Source organism: Scardinius erythrophthalmus, assembly GCF_964197995.2.
Source record: "Scardinius erythrophthalmus genome assembly, chromosome: 1".
Classification (NCBI taxonomy): domain Eukaryota; kingdom Metazoa; phylum Chordata; class Actinopteri; order Cypriniformes; family Leuciscidae; genus Scardinius; species Scardinius erythrophthalmus.
This window is the reverse complement of record NC_138221.1, coordinates 23,695,308-23,713,466: the sequence shown is the minus strand read 5'-3', so window position 1 is coordinate 23,713,466 and position 18,159 is coordinate 23,695,308. Positions and strand designations below refer to the sequence as shown.

The 18,159-nt window shown below is 41.1% G+C and overlaps 2 protein-coding genes across 2 annotated transcripts in view; one reads left to right on the top strand and one right to left on the bottom strand.

Moving 5' to 3' along the window:
- The window catches only part of LOC308697603 (uncharacterized protein), a 641,328-nt gene that overhangs the window by 92,596 nt on the left and 530,573 nt on the right, over nucleotides 1-18,159 (bottom strand). The gene's annotated exons all lie outside the window — the stretch shown is intronic.
- On the top strand, nucleotides 16,059-18,031 carry LOC308701571 (uncharacterized protein). The gene is made up of 3 exons (XM_081383927.1): nucleotides 16,059-16,288; nucleotides 16,392-16,576; nucleotides 16,712-18,031. Exons 1-3 carry the CDS (start codon nucleotides 16,208-16,210, stop codon nucleotides 17,484-17,486), a joined length of 1,041 nt encoding a protein of 346 aa, XP_081240053.1. The 5' UTR covers nucleotides 16,059-16,207; the 3' UTR covers nucleotides 17,487-18,031.

Sequence of the window (18,159 nt, the reverse complement as noted above, 5' to 3'; positions counted from 1 at the left end):
AAAAAACTTTTAGCCTTTTATGTTTAAACCGGAATCAGAAAGATGGAGATACTCAATAAGAAGTGACAACATGTAGACAACATTTCTGAATGGTTAGTTGATGAATTTGTGTAGCTTTTGAGTTATCTTTTAATCATTGGTTAGCATATTCTGTCATGATAATCTATAAATGGTGTTCAGGGGGCGGGTTTATGAAAATGTTAGGGTTTGTAATGTCACTAACCTGGGAGGAATGTCATGTAGTCTCTACCAGCCGTTTGTTGTTTTCCTTAAAAAGTGATTTCTTTGAAAGAAAATATCTCCCTTTGCTTTGAACTTTGTAACTTTGTTTGTTTGTTTGTCTTGTTGCTTGTCCAATTGTTTTGTGTTGGGGAAAAAAAACAATTTGTCATTGTGGTAATCTGTAATAAAATAATTTTGACTCGAATCAATATTTTGTGCAGGCCTAAACCCTAATAAGTTGAGACTACTCAAATTATTGGAGGAAAGTGATTCCCTCAGTTAAACTGAGTAATGGGGAAATTGACAACTCATTTTAATTGAGTTGACCTAATATGGTCTCTTCATTTAATTAACTTAAGCATTTAAGTTCAATGTACTTAAATGTTTAAGCAGGGTTCGAAATGAGGGGGGTCTGGGGGGGTCCCGGACCCTCCATAAGTCATTAGGGACCACCCATAAGAATTTATTTTGGGATTTTGGGGGGTCCCCGACAAATATATTTTAACATTAAAAATGATTGTAAAAATTATAGGTCTTTAGTGACGTTTTATATTTATAACAGTAATTAATTTATTTCCTAGCGCGAGGCAGCAATCAGGGCAGCTATTAGCCGAGTGAGTTCCTATACAGCGTCACAGGCCCTGTCCCAAATCGCGCACTTCATGTGAACTTTCGGTCTCTCTCGTGCACTTGAATTGCGCGTGCTCGCCGCGTCTACGAGTCCGTAGACTGTCCCATTCAGCATTTTAACGCTCTGAAGTGTGCTCAGCAGCGCCCCCTTTGTACCCTTGAAGCGGTCTTCCGCGAAGTCGGCATAGATGCAGGCTCCACGCACTTTAACTACCCAGGAATCATTGCGAAAGGCCAATCAGACAACGGATGGGAGGAGATTTCGCTTACGGATAATTGTTGACATGGCTGAGAAGAAAATATTACGGTTTTTATTACCTAGATGTATATTTTACTAGTTGTTACCTACAGTTTATTCAAACAATATGGTCATCGAGCAGTGGTTGATGTCTAAAACATAATAATAGTGTGTTTTTTAATACGATTACATTATAATTCATATAAAAACCGAATGTCGGGGCTTTACTGAGTCATATGTAAGCCTAAACATAGTATGAATTTTGAAACCCGTAAATTCATCTGAAACTCATTTCATTATGTGTTAAAATTGTAATCTTAGTTCAAATGGAACATTATGTGTAGCTAGCTACAACTGTATACATCTTTTAAAAAAGCATGATGATGTATCTATTGTCTAATGCCCAGGTGGCATGCACAATATAAAAATATAGAACTGTAAAATTAGGCTGTGTAGTTGACATGGAGATAAGACGTCGGGAGCGCAAAAACGTGATTTCTCCTGTCCAACAACAACCAAACCGTTATTTCCGACGTGACGATCGAGTCTGTCCCAAAAATACCTCTCAATGCGCCCTCGTGGACTCGCGCCAAGGGCCCTATAGGTCTGCACTACATGACGTCACCAAAGTGTGGACTCTGAGGAAGTCCACAAGTCCGGAGTGTGCCATTTGGGACAGGGCCACAGATTTTTGTTGTGGTGCTCCCGCAGACACGCACTGTAGCTGAACGCGGCAAAACGAAACCTCACAAAAGTGAAAACCTGAATGAAAATCCTGTAAGTGCTTGGAAGCTATGGAAGCTTGTTTCCGCCACAGAGTGAAAAATAAAAAAGGTAATAGCGACTTTTTAATCTCACAATTCTGACTTTTTTTTCCTCACAATTGAGAGTTTAGGCTACATCTCACAATTCTGACTTTTTATCCCAGAATTACGTGATATAAAGTCGCAATTGCAGGTTATAAAGTCAGAATTGCGTGATATAAAGTCGCAGTTGTGTGTTAAGTCAAAATTGCGTGATATAAAGTCGCAGTTGTGTGTTAAAGTCAGAATTATGAGATATATACTCGCAATTGCGAGAAATATAGGCTACTTGAAATTCTGACTTTTTTTCTCAGAATTGCATGTTTATATCTCGCAATTCTGACTTTATAATACGCAATTAGGAGATATAAAGTCAGAATTGCATGATATAAAGTCGCAATTGCGTGTTATAAAGTCAGAATTGTGAGATATAAACTGTTCTGAGGAAAAAAAAAAAAAAAAAAGTCCGTCTTTTTTCCCCTTAGAATTGGACTTTATATATCACAATTGTTAGTTTATATCTCACAATTCTGAGAAAAGATATAAACTCGCAATGTGTTATAAAGTCAGTAGCCTATATTGCGTGATATATAGCCTAAAGTCGCAATTGTGAGAAAAAAAGTCAGAATTCTGACTTTATAAGACGCAATTGCGACTTTATTTCATCCAATTCTGACTTTATATCTCGCAATTCTGAGGGAAAAAAACTTGCAACTTTGTTGCTCCAGAGTTAGAGGTTTACCTGTTAGATCATAGCCACTTCTCCAGACACCACTACAATACTGGGCCTAGCCCAAACAATGAAAACATCCCAAGACCATTATCCCACCTTCAACATTGGTCCATATAATTTTGCCTACAGTATATAGTGAGTCCTAAGAGTCCTAAGTCATTTCGAACCCTGTGTTTAAGTACAGATAACTTAAAAAGCCATATATATTGTTTCCTTGTATTAAATAATTTCTAACTCATTAAAACAAGTATTGTTTTTTACATCAACCACTTTTATACATTTATATGTTTATAATTGTATATGTTTATACAGGAGGAACAGCAGAAAGAGGAAATTACAAGAGAAACAAAGGCAAGATCTGTGTCTCTAGTTGATGCTCCTGGATTCACTAACACAAATGAAACCTGAGTTAACGGCATGATTTTCTGTTGTTTGGTCAGGAGGTGTTATAGTACTCCATCATTCTCTCATGGAGATCTGATAGAAACCATAGAGACACTCATTGAGGGTATATGTTTAAGGACAAAGTACAGATTACAGATGTAGACGAGAGGAGAGGGAACGAAGAGGAGAATGATATTATTTATTTATTGAAAACCCTCAGACTGTATAAATGTTTTTTTGTTTTTTTAAGAATCCTCTGTGACATTACGGGTCCTATCATACACCCGGCGAAATGGAGCTCCAGGTGCGACGCAAGTGTGCTAGATTCAGCCTGATGCAGTTTTCATTTTCACGTCCTGCGCCACGTTGTTTAAATAGAAAATGCAATCGCACCCATCTGTGTGCCCATGGGCTGCTGGTCTGAAAACCAGGTGTGTGTTCAGGCACATTGATGGACAGTTGCTATTTTGAGGAACTAAAATAAACCGTGCCACTGACCAACAAAAACCTGGTCTAAAGTCAATGGCACAGTATTGTTTTTTTGTTTTTGTTGTTGTTGTTGTTATTTACAACGCGAGTAGCCTACACTCTTCTTATTACACACACAGGGACGCAGCACACAAATATGCCAAATATTACAATAAATAATTACAATGTAAAAAAAATTATTGTGTACATAAAGATGATAAAGATAAAGATATGGTGGAATCCGGCTTGTCCTGTAGATGGTCTGCTTGCGCTTTAACCTCACACACACACGCGCACACACACATAGAGAGAGCTTTATCCTCGTGCACGGGGAGATGCTTTGCCTCTCTGGAGAAGCGTTCAGTCTTTCCACTTCTAGATTCCGTCATGTAAATAGCGAAGCCGCCATGGCACGAGCGCAACTGGCTTTTAAAGGGAATGGGATATGACATGGTTTATTTCACGTTACGGTCAAAAAACACCCATTACTCATTAAGAGAATAGGGACAATCCTTTTAGACCATGCACCGGGTCTGCTTTCTCTTTCTTTTGTTACTTTTCATTATTCTGTTATATGTATTCTTTGTTTAAGTATAGTCATATGTATTTGTAGTAGTTTCATTTGTTAAAACTCATTATACGCTTGATTGCCTCTGTCTCCTGCTCACACATACATCTACAAAAGCTCTTATTGAGAATTAACAGAGGTTAAGAACCAACCAGACACATATTTTCACAAAGTAAAAGTCCATATGCTGTAAGAAAACAAAAGCACAGAGTTTTTGGGGGGTTTGGAAACTAATATATATATATATATATATATATATATATATATATATATATATATATATATATATATATATATTTTTTTTTTTTTTTTTTTTTTTTATAAACGTTTACTTGAATGGCCACTAAATATTTATAATACATTTGGATGAGGAATTGGTGGCCCTGTAGAGCCAGAGTTTATCGCTTATCAAACACACCTGCAAAACAAAGTCTGGAGCTGAACTTTGCAGGACAGAGGGTAATCACCCATCTCTGGCCTAAATTTAATGTTTTAATGAAAGTTTTGTTTCAAGTCACGATGATGGAGATCAACCACCTGCAAGATATAAATAACCAGATAATAAGACAACGAACAATGTGAACCATGAGAAGAGGGAGGGAGTTTATGATAATAATGGGGTAAATGTATTAAACTAAATGTTTTCTCATTGTTTATAATGTTTGTAAAATGTTATAGTGTTATTTGTGATGTTGGAGGTGATTTGGGAAATAATGAGACAATGATGCAGATTGTAAATATGTTGTATTTCAGCTGATCTTGTTGCACTGCAGAATATGGTTACATTTTTATTTTGTAGTTCACTTTTATTTCTAAAAGTGTGTTAATATTCACAGACTCAGTTTCAAACTGTTACTTGCAAAACAATTACAATACAAAACCAGTGTAAACACTATGAAGAGTAGAGCACTAATGATATAATTATGAGTAAATATCTAACTGCTCATTAAAACACATTGATGTGTTAGTTCACTTGGATACACATTTGGAAACACTCATGATGTTTTCAAATAGAATTGTGTATTAGAAATAGGAATTGTGTATTACATAAAAAATGGTCAAATAAATCAGACCTGCACACTTCATTTAGTTTTGTAATTAAAAAAAAGAAATACATAAGCATAATCATAATCATATGTTTGTCTACAATACAAATAATAATTCAAGCATTAAGCTAAATCTCTCATATCAAAAGGTGCATTGTAAACTACTGCCAGGAATTGATATGTTTAACCACTGCATGCTGGGTAATACAAATGCACTGTAGAAATACAGTATTATATTCCAAGAGTGCAGTTAGATACAAGATAAGTCCTACTGTGGAATTACTGAGAAAGTCATGCAATTGTTAACCTGGAATATACTGTAATTCTACACTAACATTTTTAACAGTAAGATCATGAGAAACATTACAGTATAGGATTATTAACTAGTGAAATAATTGCAAGCTAACTGCTATCCAAACACACTAATGAGGGAAGATCAAACACAACTCAATGTGTTTCAGTGTCATGATGTAAATATAATAATTTACTGCACACTTATAAGCCATGTCCCATTTTAGAGGCTGCATCCTTCCAAGTCCACAAAGTTTGAATCAAGCTTTGTTAAATGAAGCGGTCTTATAGACCTTATGCGCCAGAGAAACGAGGGTGCCGCCATCTTTCGAATATTGTCTTTGAACTTCCGTTTTTGCGGTTGCTCTGTATATCTCTATGGCATTGCTGTCCATGAGTAATTTGCTTTTGAAGTGGATTTACTTAATGTAAAGTTAAAGGTATAGCGGAGGATCTTTCCGAATTTTAGATAAGTCCTGCCCTCTCCACTTTTTGAAAAGTTTGATTGATTCACCAGAATGATTGACAATTAGGAGGACCAATAGTATAGGTGATCCACCCGGAAGTAAAAAAATCCTCTGCTATACCTTTAACAAAAGTTATCATGAGGATTGTAATGTTTAAAGCAGATGTCTTAACAAATGTCAGTAGATCGGAAATATTTTAAAACGAGTCGTTCATTCATAAATACGTAAGATCGCTGTGAAAATACAGACCGGAAGACAAAAGACAACGAGCGCAGCGCTGAAAGGGGCGGGGCTACATAAGGTCTATAAGGAGGAAAGCTGTTGTCGCCTAGCAACTGTCACCTAGCAACCTAAATAAGTTCTAAATATTCACTTTGGTTCATTTATGTACAAAATAAAGAAAAAACAAATCTATAAGATCGCTTTTTGGTAAGACATAAGCCAAATATAAACAGCTTTAAATGGTTTTTCGAACATTTGAATTGTTAAATATTTGAGTAAGTTGAAACCTAATACTTGCATTTAAAAGTCTGGTGAGAAAAGCTACACTTGTTTGTCCTTTGCAGTCTAGGATCCTCGCTCCTGTGACACAATCACGCCTGAAACAGGCAATTGACATCTATAGTAGCGCTGCACAACTCTCCATTTTTGTGTTCTCCTGTCAATTTAATTGTATGTAATTGTATAGACTCCACCATATCCACATTGGGACAGCGTTTTTGGAATTTCAGTCCAGACTGAGCCTCAATAACGTCAATGTGCTTCCGATAGTTGGATAGCAATATAGAAATGTCTTCTACGCCTATCTCTTTATAATTCGGATTTATACATTTTTGAGGTTTTCTTGTATTCTGGATTCATATTGGGCATACGATAGCAATCTGGCTCTTCTACTGTCCCATCTTCGTTTTCAACAATTATCACCTTAAAGAAGTAAGTTGGCTTTACTTTTCCTCCCAAACGCTCCATTTCACTTGAGTCAGACAGATATAAATTCTCAGACCCAGACTCAGACTCAGTATCAGTTCCTTCTGTTGGCTCACTCAGGTAAAGTGGTCCAGTGTACACATGCACATTACGGACGTTGTATTCCAGAACTAGGCCTCGACAATAATTCTCAAGGATTTTCCAGACGCTGCTGTTTAAGTCCCTAAGCTGTGGTGCCATGTTGCTCATCAAGTAAGTGTCATGATAGGCTTCCATACACCATGTGTGATTGGCAGCCGCAGCAAGATGACCTTGATGATAGTGTTCGTCATTAAATGTGTTCGTTCCAAAGCTCATTTGCTTCGGCCAGTTTGGATCCCTTTCAGCTATCATATTTTCAGGTAAAGTACTCTTGTTCAGTATCTCATACACCCATTCAGCATTCTTGGTTCTATTGTCGAATGACATGACATAAGATTTTCTTATCCTTATTTCAGTGTCTGAAGGAACTCCGTCAATTAATTTATAGGTTCTTCTGGCATTTTGTTTATCTTCACTAGATGTACATTTATCAATAATTTGTTCATTATTAAGCATGCCTGAGAATGGGATCCGTATGAAGAAAATCTCTGAAGCCTGACTTGAATGTTTGGATTCCGATGGATCTTTTGCTGAACATCTGCGTTTAAAACCTCCGAACTGAAAAATAAAATAAAAAATGCGTGTTGGATTTACATGATTTGATCATGTACATCGGTTCCACATGAATCAATTAAGTTAAACTAACATAATGTTCACATCATTTCAACATAATTGAATAAAGTCATTTTGTAAACAACCCAATTAAATGAATTGAATTGAATTTCTTTTATTTTTGTCACATGTCTAAATAATAAGATTCCATTAGCTAGCTATCAAACTATTAGTTAGCAAGAGAACTGAGAAGATGACGTTCCTCTTCTACTTCTTTTTATAAAAATTAAAATTAAATTATAACTTAATTAAAAATTAAAGTCTTCATCTACGTCTAAATCTGCGGACATATTTCCAAATACAGTTTTATGTACAGCGCACGTCTTCCTCTGCTTGTAAACAGACAGTGTTGCGCTTCCGGCTATGTCAGGACGTCATCTTATACAGTAGGTGGCGGTAATACTCCTAAAGAGTGAGTGGCCAGTAACAAGAAGAAGAAGTAGAAGAACGGCATCTTCTCAGATCTCGCGCATGCGTCGTGGCGCTCTCGTGAACTCACGTCAGAGGCCCACACTGAAGAAAATGAATAGTTGAATAAAGTCCTTATTTTTGTTTGTTTTTTCGCACAAAAAAATATTCTCATCGCTTGATAAACTTATGGTTGAGCCACTGTAGTCACTTGGACTATTTTAAACATTTTCTTTACTAACTTTCTGGGCCGGCACGTTTTGATCCTTAGAAGCCTATGGAGGAGTGATCCAGCTCTCAGATTTAATCAAAAATATCTTAATTTGTGTTCTGAAGATGAACGAAGTCTTACGGGGTTGGAACAACATGAGGGTGAGTAATTACTGACAGAATTTTCATTTTTGGGTGAACTAACCCTTTAATGAGATAATTAAGTGATTAATTGAGTGATGATTGTTTGACTATTAAAAACACCTGATGATAACAAGCAGAATCACTGAAGAAAAGAGAAACACAAGAACTAAATTTGACTTCCAGACACAGCCTTACGGGCGTTTACATTGTATAAAATTATATAAAATAGTAAACTATATAAAATAGTAAACAGCTGAAAACCCATCTCTTCCATGAGCACTTAACCGCATGAGAGAAAAAAAAAAAAACTCCCCTTTCCCTCTAAAAACTCACTTATCGGGCTTATGCTACTCTGAATAATGCCTGAACTTCGTATCTTGAGCAGTTCTTGCGTTGTTTTTGCCTCTTCATGATGACTCGCTTAATCTAGTCCTAATTTGTAAGTCGCTTTGGATAAAAGCGTCTGCTAAATGACTAAATGTAAATGTAAACTAGACAGAAAATATGATAATTTAAATTAATTTTCCCCACAATGTATTTTAATAATCACAATTTAGAATGTCTGTTCTGTGGCAAGAAATAATTGTTGGTGAAAAGTATATTTTTTAATAACAACCATTTATGGTCAGTGATGAGATTAGTGAATTATTCAAATTAATGATGGTTAAAACTACATCACCTGATCATTTTTGTTTCTGGCTTCCTTTGTAACAACTTGCGTGTTTTGGTAAACATTGTTACAAAGACCACAAACTTGCATAAGAAAGCCAAGAGTCAAACTGCCCAACATCAACATCTAAACCTCTAATAATTCTCAAAAACTAGTTAGTAATAAGTGAAGCTGGTAATGCTGTTTGTGGAGTTGTTTAATCCTCCTCTGCTGAGATCTTCACAGATTTAATGTCTTCTTTTCTCTTCAGTTGATTTCATCTAAGGCTGTGTCTGAAGTCAGTTGTAGTTCTTGTGTTTCTGCTCGTCTCTTTTTCTGTTATCTTCTTTCCTTCAGTGATTCTGCTTGTTAATAGGCTTATTAAGGCTGAGATTACTCTATATTTAATATAAACAGACTTTGTGGCTCAGATAAGGTCCAGTTCTGGTTTATTTCTTTGCTCTTGGCTGACATGTGGCATTGCTATGGCCTGCTTGTGGCCCAGATTGTAACAGTACAGAGACGGATACAATCGCAAGTAAAAGAATGTTTATTTAAAGGTCAGAATACACAGGTCGGGAACAACACTCAGATGTAGGAATGACGCAGGGACTTCAATGGGCAACCCGGTGATGGTGTGCGGTGAACGGCGTGCTCAGGAACCAGGAACAATAAACAATCCAGACGCGTGAACACACAACGAAGCAAATCCACGAAGACAGGAATCCACACGAGGAGATGAGAGCCACACACGGGAACAGGACACGACACCGGGGAAGCCACAACGATCTGACAACATGAGATGGGAATTACTGCACATATAAAGGGAACGGGGATTGAACACAGCTGGCAACAATAATCACCACAATGAGTAACCACACCCACACACACACAACACACACACACACATCAGTAATGAGACAGCCGATTCATGAACCGTGACAGTACCCCCTCCCTTAGGAACGCCTCCTGGCGTTCCCCGATAACCCTACCTGTCGATTGTAATCATCGATAAGGGAGTGATCCAGGATGTCTCTAGCAGGTACCCAACTTCTCTCCTCCGGACCGTAACCCTCCCAGTCCACCAAGTACTGAAATCCGCGTCCCCTCCGTCTCGAGTCCAGAATACGACGTACCGAATAAGTAAGCTCCCCATCTACGAGTCGCGGCGGGGGGGGAACTGGGACTGGCGGATTAATGTGAGAATAAAACACAGGCTTAATTCTAGACACATGAAAGGCGGGGTGAATTCTCCTGTACGCTGGAGGAAGTTTGAGTCGGACTGTCACCGGACTAATAATCTTGGTGACAGGAAACGGGCCGATAAATTTGGGAGCTAACTTGTTAGAAACGGAGCGGAGAGGAATATTTCTGGTAGAAAGCCACACTTTTTGACCCACGACGTATACGGGAGGCTTTGACCGGTGGCGATCGGCCTTGGCCTTCATGCGCCCCCCCGCTTGGAGAAGAGTCTCACGGGCTCTAGTCCAAGTGCGGCGACACCTCTGGACGAAGGCGTGAGCAGAGGGGACCGCGACTTCGGATTCCAGACTCGGAAAAATTGGTGGCTGGTAACCTAAACTACACTTAAACGGAGAGAGGCCCGTAGATGACACTGGTAACGAGTTATGGGCGTACTCCACCATAGAAAGTTGTTGGCTCCAGGACGAAGGATTCTTGGTTACCAAACATCGCAACGTTCTCTCCAGATCCTGGTTGGCCCGTTCAGACTGGCCATTGGTCTGGGGATGATAACCTGAAGACAAACTGACCGTAGCCCCCAATAATTTACAGAACTCCTTCCAGAATTTGGACACAAATTGGGAACCCCTGTCAGAGACCACGTCCGTCGGGAGGCCATGTAACCGAAAGACATGATCAATGACCGTGACCGCTGTCTCCTTGGCTGAAGGTAATTTGGGCAAGGGGATGAAATGTGCCGCCTTCGAGAACCGGTCCACTACGGTTAAAACAACCGTCATGCCCTTGGAGGGCGGGAGGGCGGTAACAAAATCTAGTGCGATGTGGGACCAGGGTCTCGAAGGGACAGACAGCGGTCGAAGTAACCCATCCGGAGGTCGGTTGGATGTCTTACCAGTGGCACAGATAGAACAAGCCAAAACAAAATCGTGAACGTCGCGAGCCATTAATGGCCACCAGAATCGTTGCTTAACTAAAAAACTGGTGCGAGTCACTCCTGGATGACAAGCCACGTTGGAGCAATGACCCCACCGAATAACGTCGGACCGTAACCCCTCCGGAACAAACAAACGATTCGGTGGGCAGCCGGGCGGAGGCGTTACCCCTTCTAAGGCCGTCTTGACCTTCGACTCGACCTCCCATACGAGTGTGGAGATAACTACTTTCTCAGGTAAAATACACTCGGGAGTCACCGGGCGTTCGGAAGGATCAAAAATACGAGATAAAGAGTCGGGTTTGATGTTCTTGGAACCCGGGCGGTACGAGAGAACAAAGTCAAAACGTCCGAAAAAAAGAGCCCACCGAGCCTGCCTGGAGTTAAGTCTTTTAGCAGATCTAATATATTCAAGGTTCTTGTGATCGGTCCAAACGATAAAGGGGACCCCTGACCCCTCTAACCAATGACGCCACTCCTCCAACGCTAACTTGACTGCCAACAACTCTCTGTTACCAATGTCATAATTGCGTTCGGCAGGCGATAGTCGATGAGAATAAAACGCGCAGGGATGCATCTTGTCGTCTGAGGAAGCGCGTTGAGAAAGCACTGCTCCTACTCCCACCTCTGACGCGTCGACCTCCACCACGAACTGACGTGTGGGATCAGGGGTGATGAGAATGGGGGCCGAAACAAAACGACCTTTGAGTTTGACGAACACTGCCTCGGCAGTGTTCGACCACCTGAACGTCGTTCGGGGGGAGGTCAAGGCAGTCAGAGGTGCGACTAGTTGGCTGTAATTGCGAATGAAACGCCGATAAAAATTGGCGAACCCCAGAAACCGCTGTAGGGCCTTACGGGAATCTGGCTTTGGCCAATCTACCACAGCCTTAATCTTGTCAGGATCCATGCGCACTCCCTCAGAAGAGATGATGTACCCTAGAAAAGGAACAGACTGTGCATGAAACGCGCATTTCTCCGCCTTGACAAAAAGCCCATTCTCTAACAGTCTCTGGAGCACTCGTCTGACGTGTTGAACGTGTTCCTGGAGAGACGAAGAAAAAATCAATATGTCATCCAGGTAAACATATATGAACTGATCGACCATGTCTCTCAACACATCATTGACGAGTGCTTGGAAAACCGCTGGGGAGTTGGAAAGCCCGAAGGGCATAACCAAGTATTCAAAGTGCCCCCTAGGGGTATTAAAAGCGGTTTTCCATTCATCCCCCTTCCTGATGCGAACCAAATGATATGCATTACGCAAGTCCAGTTTCGTGAAAATGGATGCTCCCTGCAACCTCTCGAAAGCCGAAGACATCAACGGCAAAGGATAAGAATTCTTTACCGTGATGTTGTTCAGCTCTCGGTAATCAATACAAGGTCGCAGAGAGCCATCCTTCTTCCCAACGAAAAAGAACCCCGCCCCCGCAGGAGAAGAGGAAGGCTGGATGAACCCAGAGGCTAAAGAATCAGAAATATATTTCTCCATGGCCTCCCTCTCGGGAACAGAAAGAGAGTAGAGTTTGCCTTTAGGCGGAGATTTACCTGGCAGTAGATCTATCGCACAGTCATAGGAACGATGCGGAGGAAGAGAAGCAGCACGAGACTTACTGAACACCTCCTTCAGGTCGAGGTACTCCGCGGGCACGTTAGACAAATCCGCTGCCTCACTCTGAAACACAGAACCAGACACAGACGAACAGGCAGACAACAAACAAGACTCATGACAATGGTTACTCCAAGAGGAAACAGAATTATTGTGCCAGTCGATATGGGGGTTGTGTTGAGTGAGCCACGGGTGCCCTAAAACCACTGGTGCTAGTGGTGAATCCATGAGTAAAAAGGAAATGTTCTCGGTGTGATTGCCAGAAGTAATAAGTTTAAGTGGTTCAGTAGTGTGGGAGATTTCGGGAAGTTCTTGTCCATTGAGTGCGTTGACGGAGATCTTGTGGGAAAGGGGAGTGATAGGGATCTGGAGTCTGAGTGCAAGTCCGAAGTCCATAAAATTACCCTCTGCTCCCGAATCCAGCAGTGCTTGAGTGCGATGCGTGGAGGTTGCCCATTTCAGTCTTACCGGGAGGAGGGTCGATGATGGTGATGAGGTCTTCTCGGCGGAGATCCCACCCGATAGTAGCCTCATACTTACTATCGGGCTTGCTCTTTTACCGGGCAGCAAAAAAGGAAGTGGCCAGCCTTGCCACAGTAAAGGCAGAGTCCCTGGGACCTCCGCCTTTCCCTCTCCTCCCGGGAAAGCCGAGCTCTCCCTACCTGCATGGGTTCATGATCTGGAACTGGGCTGACCGCGTTCCCGCCGCTGGCCCGTGGATCCTCAGGATGGTGCTGGAGTCGACTCTGCTGTGCACGAGAAGCCACACGATCAAGACGAGCATCGACCCTCAGCGCAAGATCCACCAGGCCATCCAGGGTCTTGGGAAGGTCCAGGATGTAAATCTCTTTCTGAACGCGGTCAGCCAACCCATGCAGGAACATGTCCCACTGCGCCTCCTCGTTCCATTGGCACTCTGCAGCCAGGGTGCGGAACTGGATGGAATAGTCCGACACCGAGCCATTCCCTTGGCGTAGATCCGCGAGTAATCTGGCTGCCTCCTTACCCGCCACCGCTCGATCGAATACTCTTCTCATCTCCGAGGAGAGTGCCTGGAACGAGGCGCAGCAGATGTTTTGGTTCTCCCACACCGCCGTTCCCCAGAGAGCCGCCTTCCCCGACAGTAGTGTCAACACGAACGCCACTTTAGACTGTTCGGTGCAAAAGGTCCGTGGCTGCAGTGCAAAGTGCAAAGAACAAGCAGTGAGAAAAGCCCTACAATACTCGGGCTCACCTGAGTATTTCTCTGGCGTGGGCAGACGAGGCTCCGGCTGATTCTCTTGCAGAGGCGGGGGGGGTTGAACGGGCGGTGTGGGCGGCGCAGTGGGAACACGGAGAAGTTGTAGCTGTTGGGTGAGCTCGGACACCTGCGTCACGAGTGTCTGAACCGCGCGACCTGTGTTCGCGATCTCTTCTCCTTGTTGATCCATTCTTGTGACGCTGTGCGTGATGAACTCATTCAATCTGGCAGTACTTGCTGTATCCATAGTGGGTCAGATCGTTCTGTAACAGTACAGAGACGGATACAATCGCAAGTAAAAGAATGTTTATTTAAAGGTCAGAATACACAGGTCGGGAACAACACTCAGATGTAGGAATGACGCAGGGACTTCAATGGGCAACCCGGTGATGGTGTGCGGTGAACGGCGTGCTCAGGAACCAGGAACAATAAACAATCCAGACGCGTGAACACACAACGAAGCAAATCCACGAAGACAGGAATCCACACGAGGAGATGAGAGCCACACACGGGAACAGGACACGACACCGGGGAAGCCACAACGATCTGACAACATGAGATGGGAATTACTGCACATATAAAGGGAACGGGGATTGAACACAGCTGGCAACAATAATCACCACAATGAGTAACCACACCCACACACACACAACACACACACACACATCAGTAATGAGACAGCCGATTCATGAACCGTGACACAGATCTGGCAAACAGGAGCGGTCCACCCAAGGGCCATCATTCCACGCTGCATGTGGGCCAGATCATCTTTCCACGTGTCTATGGCAAGCCATTTTAACATTTAAAAGCTAATTTTGACTATCCGGAATTAACATTGTAGATATCAACAATGTCTTTCTGACTAGTCGTAATTACATTTTGGATAGTTGGAATTGTCATTCAAGATATCTGTAACGTAATTGTGACTAGTCGAAACGACAGATAGAGATATCTGTAATTCAGTTTTGACTAGGCAAAACTGAATTACAGATATCTGCAATGACGTCATTGAAAACGATATTAAACTCGTCACACATCTTAAATGACAATTGCAGATATCTGTAATTCAGTTTCGCCTAGGCAGAATTAAAGTTAAAGATATCTCAAACGTCATTATGACTAGTGCAAATTATTGTGCATGACGTTCCTCTATTTTAGATATCCATAAATACGTAATTTCCCCTCCCCGCCCTAATCAAAGAAGAAGTGAGGTTCATTTCCTTATTTCTGTGAATAGAAGAAGAAAGCAGTCATGGCGTTGGCTGTAATCGAAAAAACCACCAGAAAATGGCATGAAATTCAACGAGCCCTCACACAGGGGATTTGTGGAGAGAGAGAACGTCGTTCTATTGAACAGTGTGAAAGAAATCTCGGAAGAATTGAGCATTTGCTATCACCAGACACAAACAATGAACTCAAAAGCAGTTTGGCTCAACTAAAAACTCGAGTAGACGCAGATTTCCATGCTGGGGAAGACAGACGTTTCTCTGTCAGGCGCATTAGTTCAGGTGAGTCTGTTTATCACTGCATTATCATTGCATTAACGTTAAAGGGGAAATCCGGCCGTTTAAAACATTTAGCGGGGTCTCCAACACGTCGCTCGCGAGCTACCAGTAGCTCGTTGCCTGATTTGAGGTAGCTCGCCAAGGGGCCGTTCACTATCGCGTCTTTTGCGCGCTCAAGTTCATTCAAATGTAGGCGCGCGACAAGCGCGCTCATTTTTTCCAGGCGCAACTTTTCAGAATGCCACAAACCATATGACAAGAACCAACCAATCATTACAGGTGTTTTTCTCTTATTTGTTAATAAATCTTGTAGCAAAGCATACAGCAAGCATTTTTCGGTGGTGGAAATCTTTGTCCGTTGTGGAGAGCAGCGCATGTTTGCATAGTAACGACAGACGCCACAGGCAAATCGGACCGAATCTTACTATTAATAATAAAAAATAAGCTAATCATGTGCATTGTAAATATCATTCATTTATCTTTTTTTGACTCATTCTTTTTATAAAAAATGATTTAAAGGCTGAAATATGTGAGGTTTATCTTTTTATAAAACCTTTTTTGTCACAACTTAATTTTAACTTGATGCATAGTAACGTTGCAATTAAACCCTGTTCTTTTTGTAGGGAGAAGAGGCCGACCAGCCATTGATGTTACCAGAGAACACATTGAATTTCTGCTAAAGCAAGGCCATACAATTTCAAAAACTGCTGAAATACTGGGATGCTCCTCATCATTTCTGTACAAGAAATCAAAGTTGCTGGGTATACCTGTTAGAAGTATGCTGTCTGCAATAGATGATGGTGAACTAGAACAACGTGTGAGGCAACTTCAGAGCCAATACCCTAATTCTGGAAATGAGGTAATTGGAGGTCTTTATTTTTAGGCTGTATTTAATTCACATTTGTGTGCCATTGTTTTGTGAATATCATGTCAATTTAGATCTTTTCACAAATCTGTTGCAGATGATAAGAGCCCTGTTGCGCGCACAGGGTGTGCTTGTTACACGGTCCAGGGTGCGTGAGATGTTGACACGGGTCAATCCTACTGCTGCTGCAAGGAGATGGAGCCAGACAGTTGCAAGACGTGTTTATCATGTACCTTACCCCAATAGTTTGTGGCACATTGATGGGAACATGCGTCTCATAAGGTTATTATTACCTTTTTAATATTTTGAAAAGAACTTCAGCAAATAAAAAAAATGGAGTTTACAGCTATATTGTTTGCAGTCTACTGTCAATAGTATCTTCATTTTCAAGTAATATTTGTTTTTCAACCTTTCTAGATGGGGCTTTGTGATTCATGGTGCAATTGATGGATACTCCCGTCTGATTACTTACCTAAACTGCAGCACAGACAATCGTGCCACAACAGTGCTTTCTCAGTTTTTGAAAGCAACATGCCTCTATGCCTTACCATCAAGAGTCAGATCTGACCATGGTGGTGAAAATGTCCTTGTGGCTTTATTCATGCATCTAGTTCAAGGACTTGAACACAGAGGTTTCATAACCGGACAATCAGTTCACAATCAGAGAATTGAACGACTTTGGCGTGATGTATTTTTGCATGTGTTGCAGCAGTTTTACCTTATGTTCTACTCCTTAGAGGATTCAGAAGTTCTAAACCCAGATGATGATGTCCACAGACTTTCACTGCATATTGTTTATCTTCCTGAGATTCAAAAAAGACTGGAGCAGTTTAGACAGGCCTGGAACCTCCATCCGTTGCGAACAGAAAATAATCGCACACCAACTCAACTCTGGACAGAGGGCATGCTCAAAAACATTGCAACAGACAGCACAGCTGTCAACAATGTGTTTGGGGAAAATCCCTACAGCGACCAAAACATTGATGCCATCCTAGCGCAGTATGGAATTCAAACACTGCCTACACTTGATGAGGAAGAGTTCCCAGCTGTTAATGTAGAGCCACCTCAACTCATCCTCACTCAGCAACAACAGACATCTGTACACAATGCAATCCAACACCTTTCTGATCTAAAGATAAAATATCAGGCTTGCTGTACTGCAATTATCAGTATTTTGCAAACTCAGGTATAGTCCAATTCCAAGCCCAGAGACAAAAGTTTATTGGCTGCATATATTATCCAGGACTGACTGTAAGACATTTTTAGTTTAAAGAGCTTTAAGTTATATTTTCTGTTCAAATAAGGCGGTATGGTCGGTGCAGCTGCAGCTGATGCATGGAGCTAATGTCAGGTGTGCTAGATTTGTGGGTGCCAGTCCAAACATTGGCAGTAGCTAACAGCACTGTTGGTGCTGTGTTATGTTTCGTCTTTCTTTTTTTTGTAGTATTGTTGGCTGACAGTATTTGTATTGTTCCTTTCTACTGTTGTTCCTTTTTTGTAGAAAAAAAACCCAGAAAATCATCTAATTAGTATGAATGAGATTTAAATGTTGAACTCTTAATGTATGAAAAATGTGAAACATCTTAAGGTTTAAATTGAATATGAATCAATAGACAAGACTTGAAAATGCATGAAAAAGAAATTCAATTAATCCTTGGAAAAATGGAGAAGGATCTAACTATTTTGAATGGGATTGACAAAATGAATAAAAAAAGATGAATAAACTGGTAATGTATGAAAAAAGATTGAATGTTTAATGGCTTGAATGAAAATTTTAGATCAACAGGTTTAACTGCCAAAAAATCCTTAAAGGGATAGTTCACCCAAAAATGAAAATTCTGTCATCATTTACTCACCCTCAAGTT

What these genes read in the sequence shown, in the direction of transcription:
- LOC308701571 (XM_081383927.1), top strand. Translation starts at nt 16,208, where the DNA reads ATGCTGTCTGCAATAGATGATGGTGAACTAGAACAACGTGTGAGGCAA. An exon ending in ACCCTAATTCTGGAAATGAG is followed by an intron (nt 16,289 to 16,391) that starts GTAATTGGAGGT and finishes AATCTGTTGCAG; the next exon opens with ATGATAAGAGCCCTGTTGCG. An exon ending in GGGAACATGCGTCTCATAAG is followed by an intron (nt 16,577 to 16,711) that starts GTTATTATTACC and finishes CAACCTTTCTAG; the next exon opens with ATGGGGCTTTGTGATTCATG.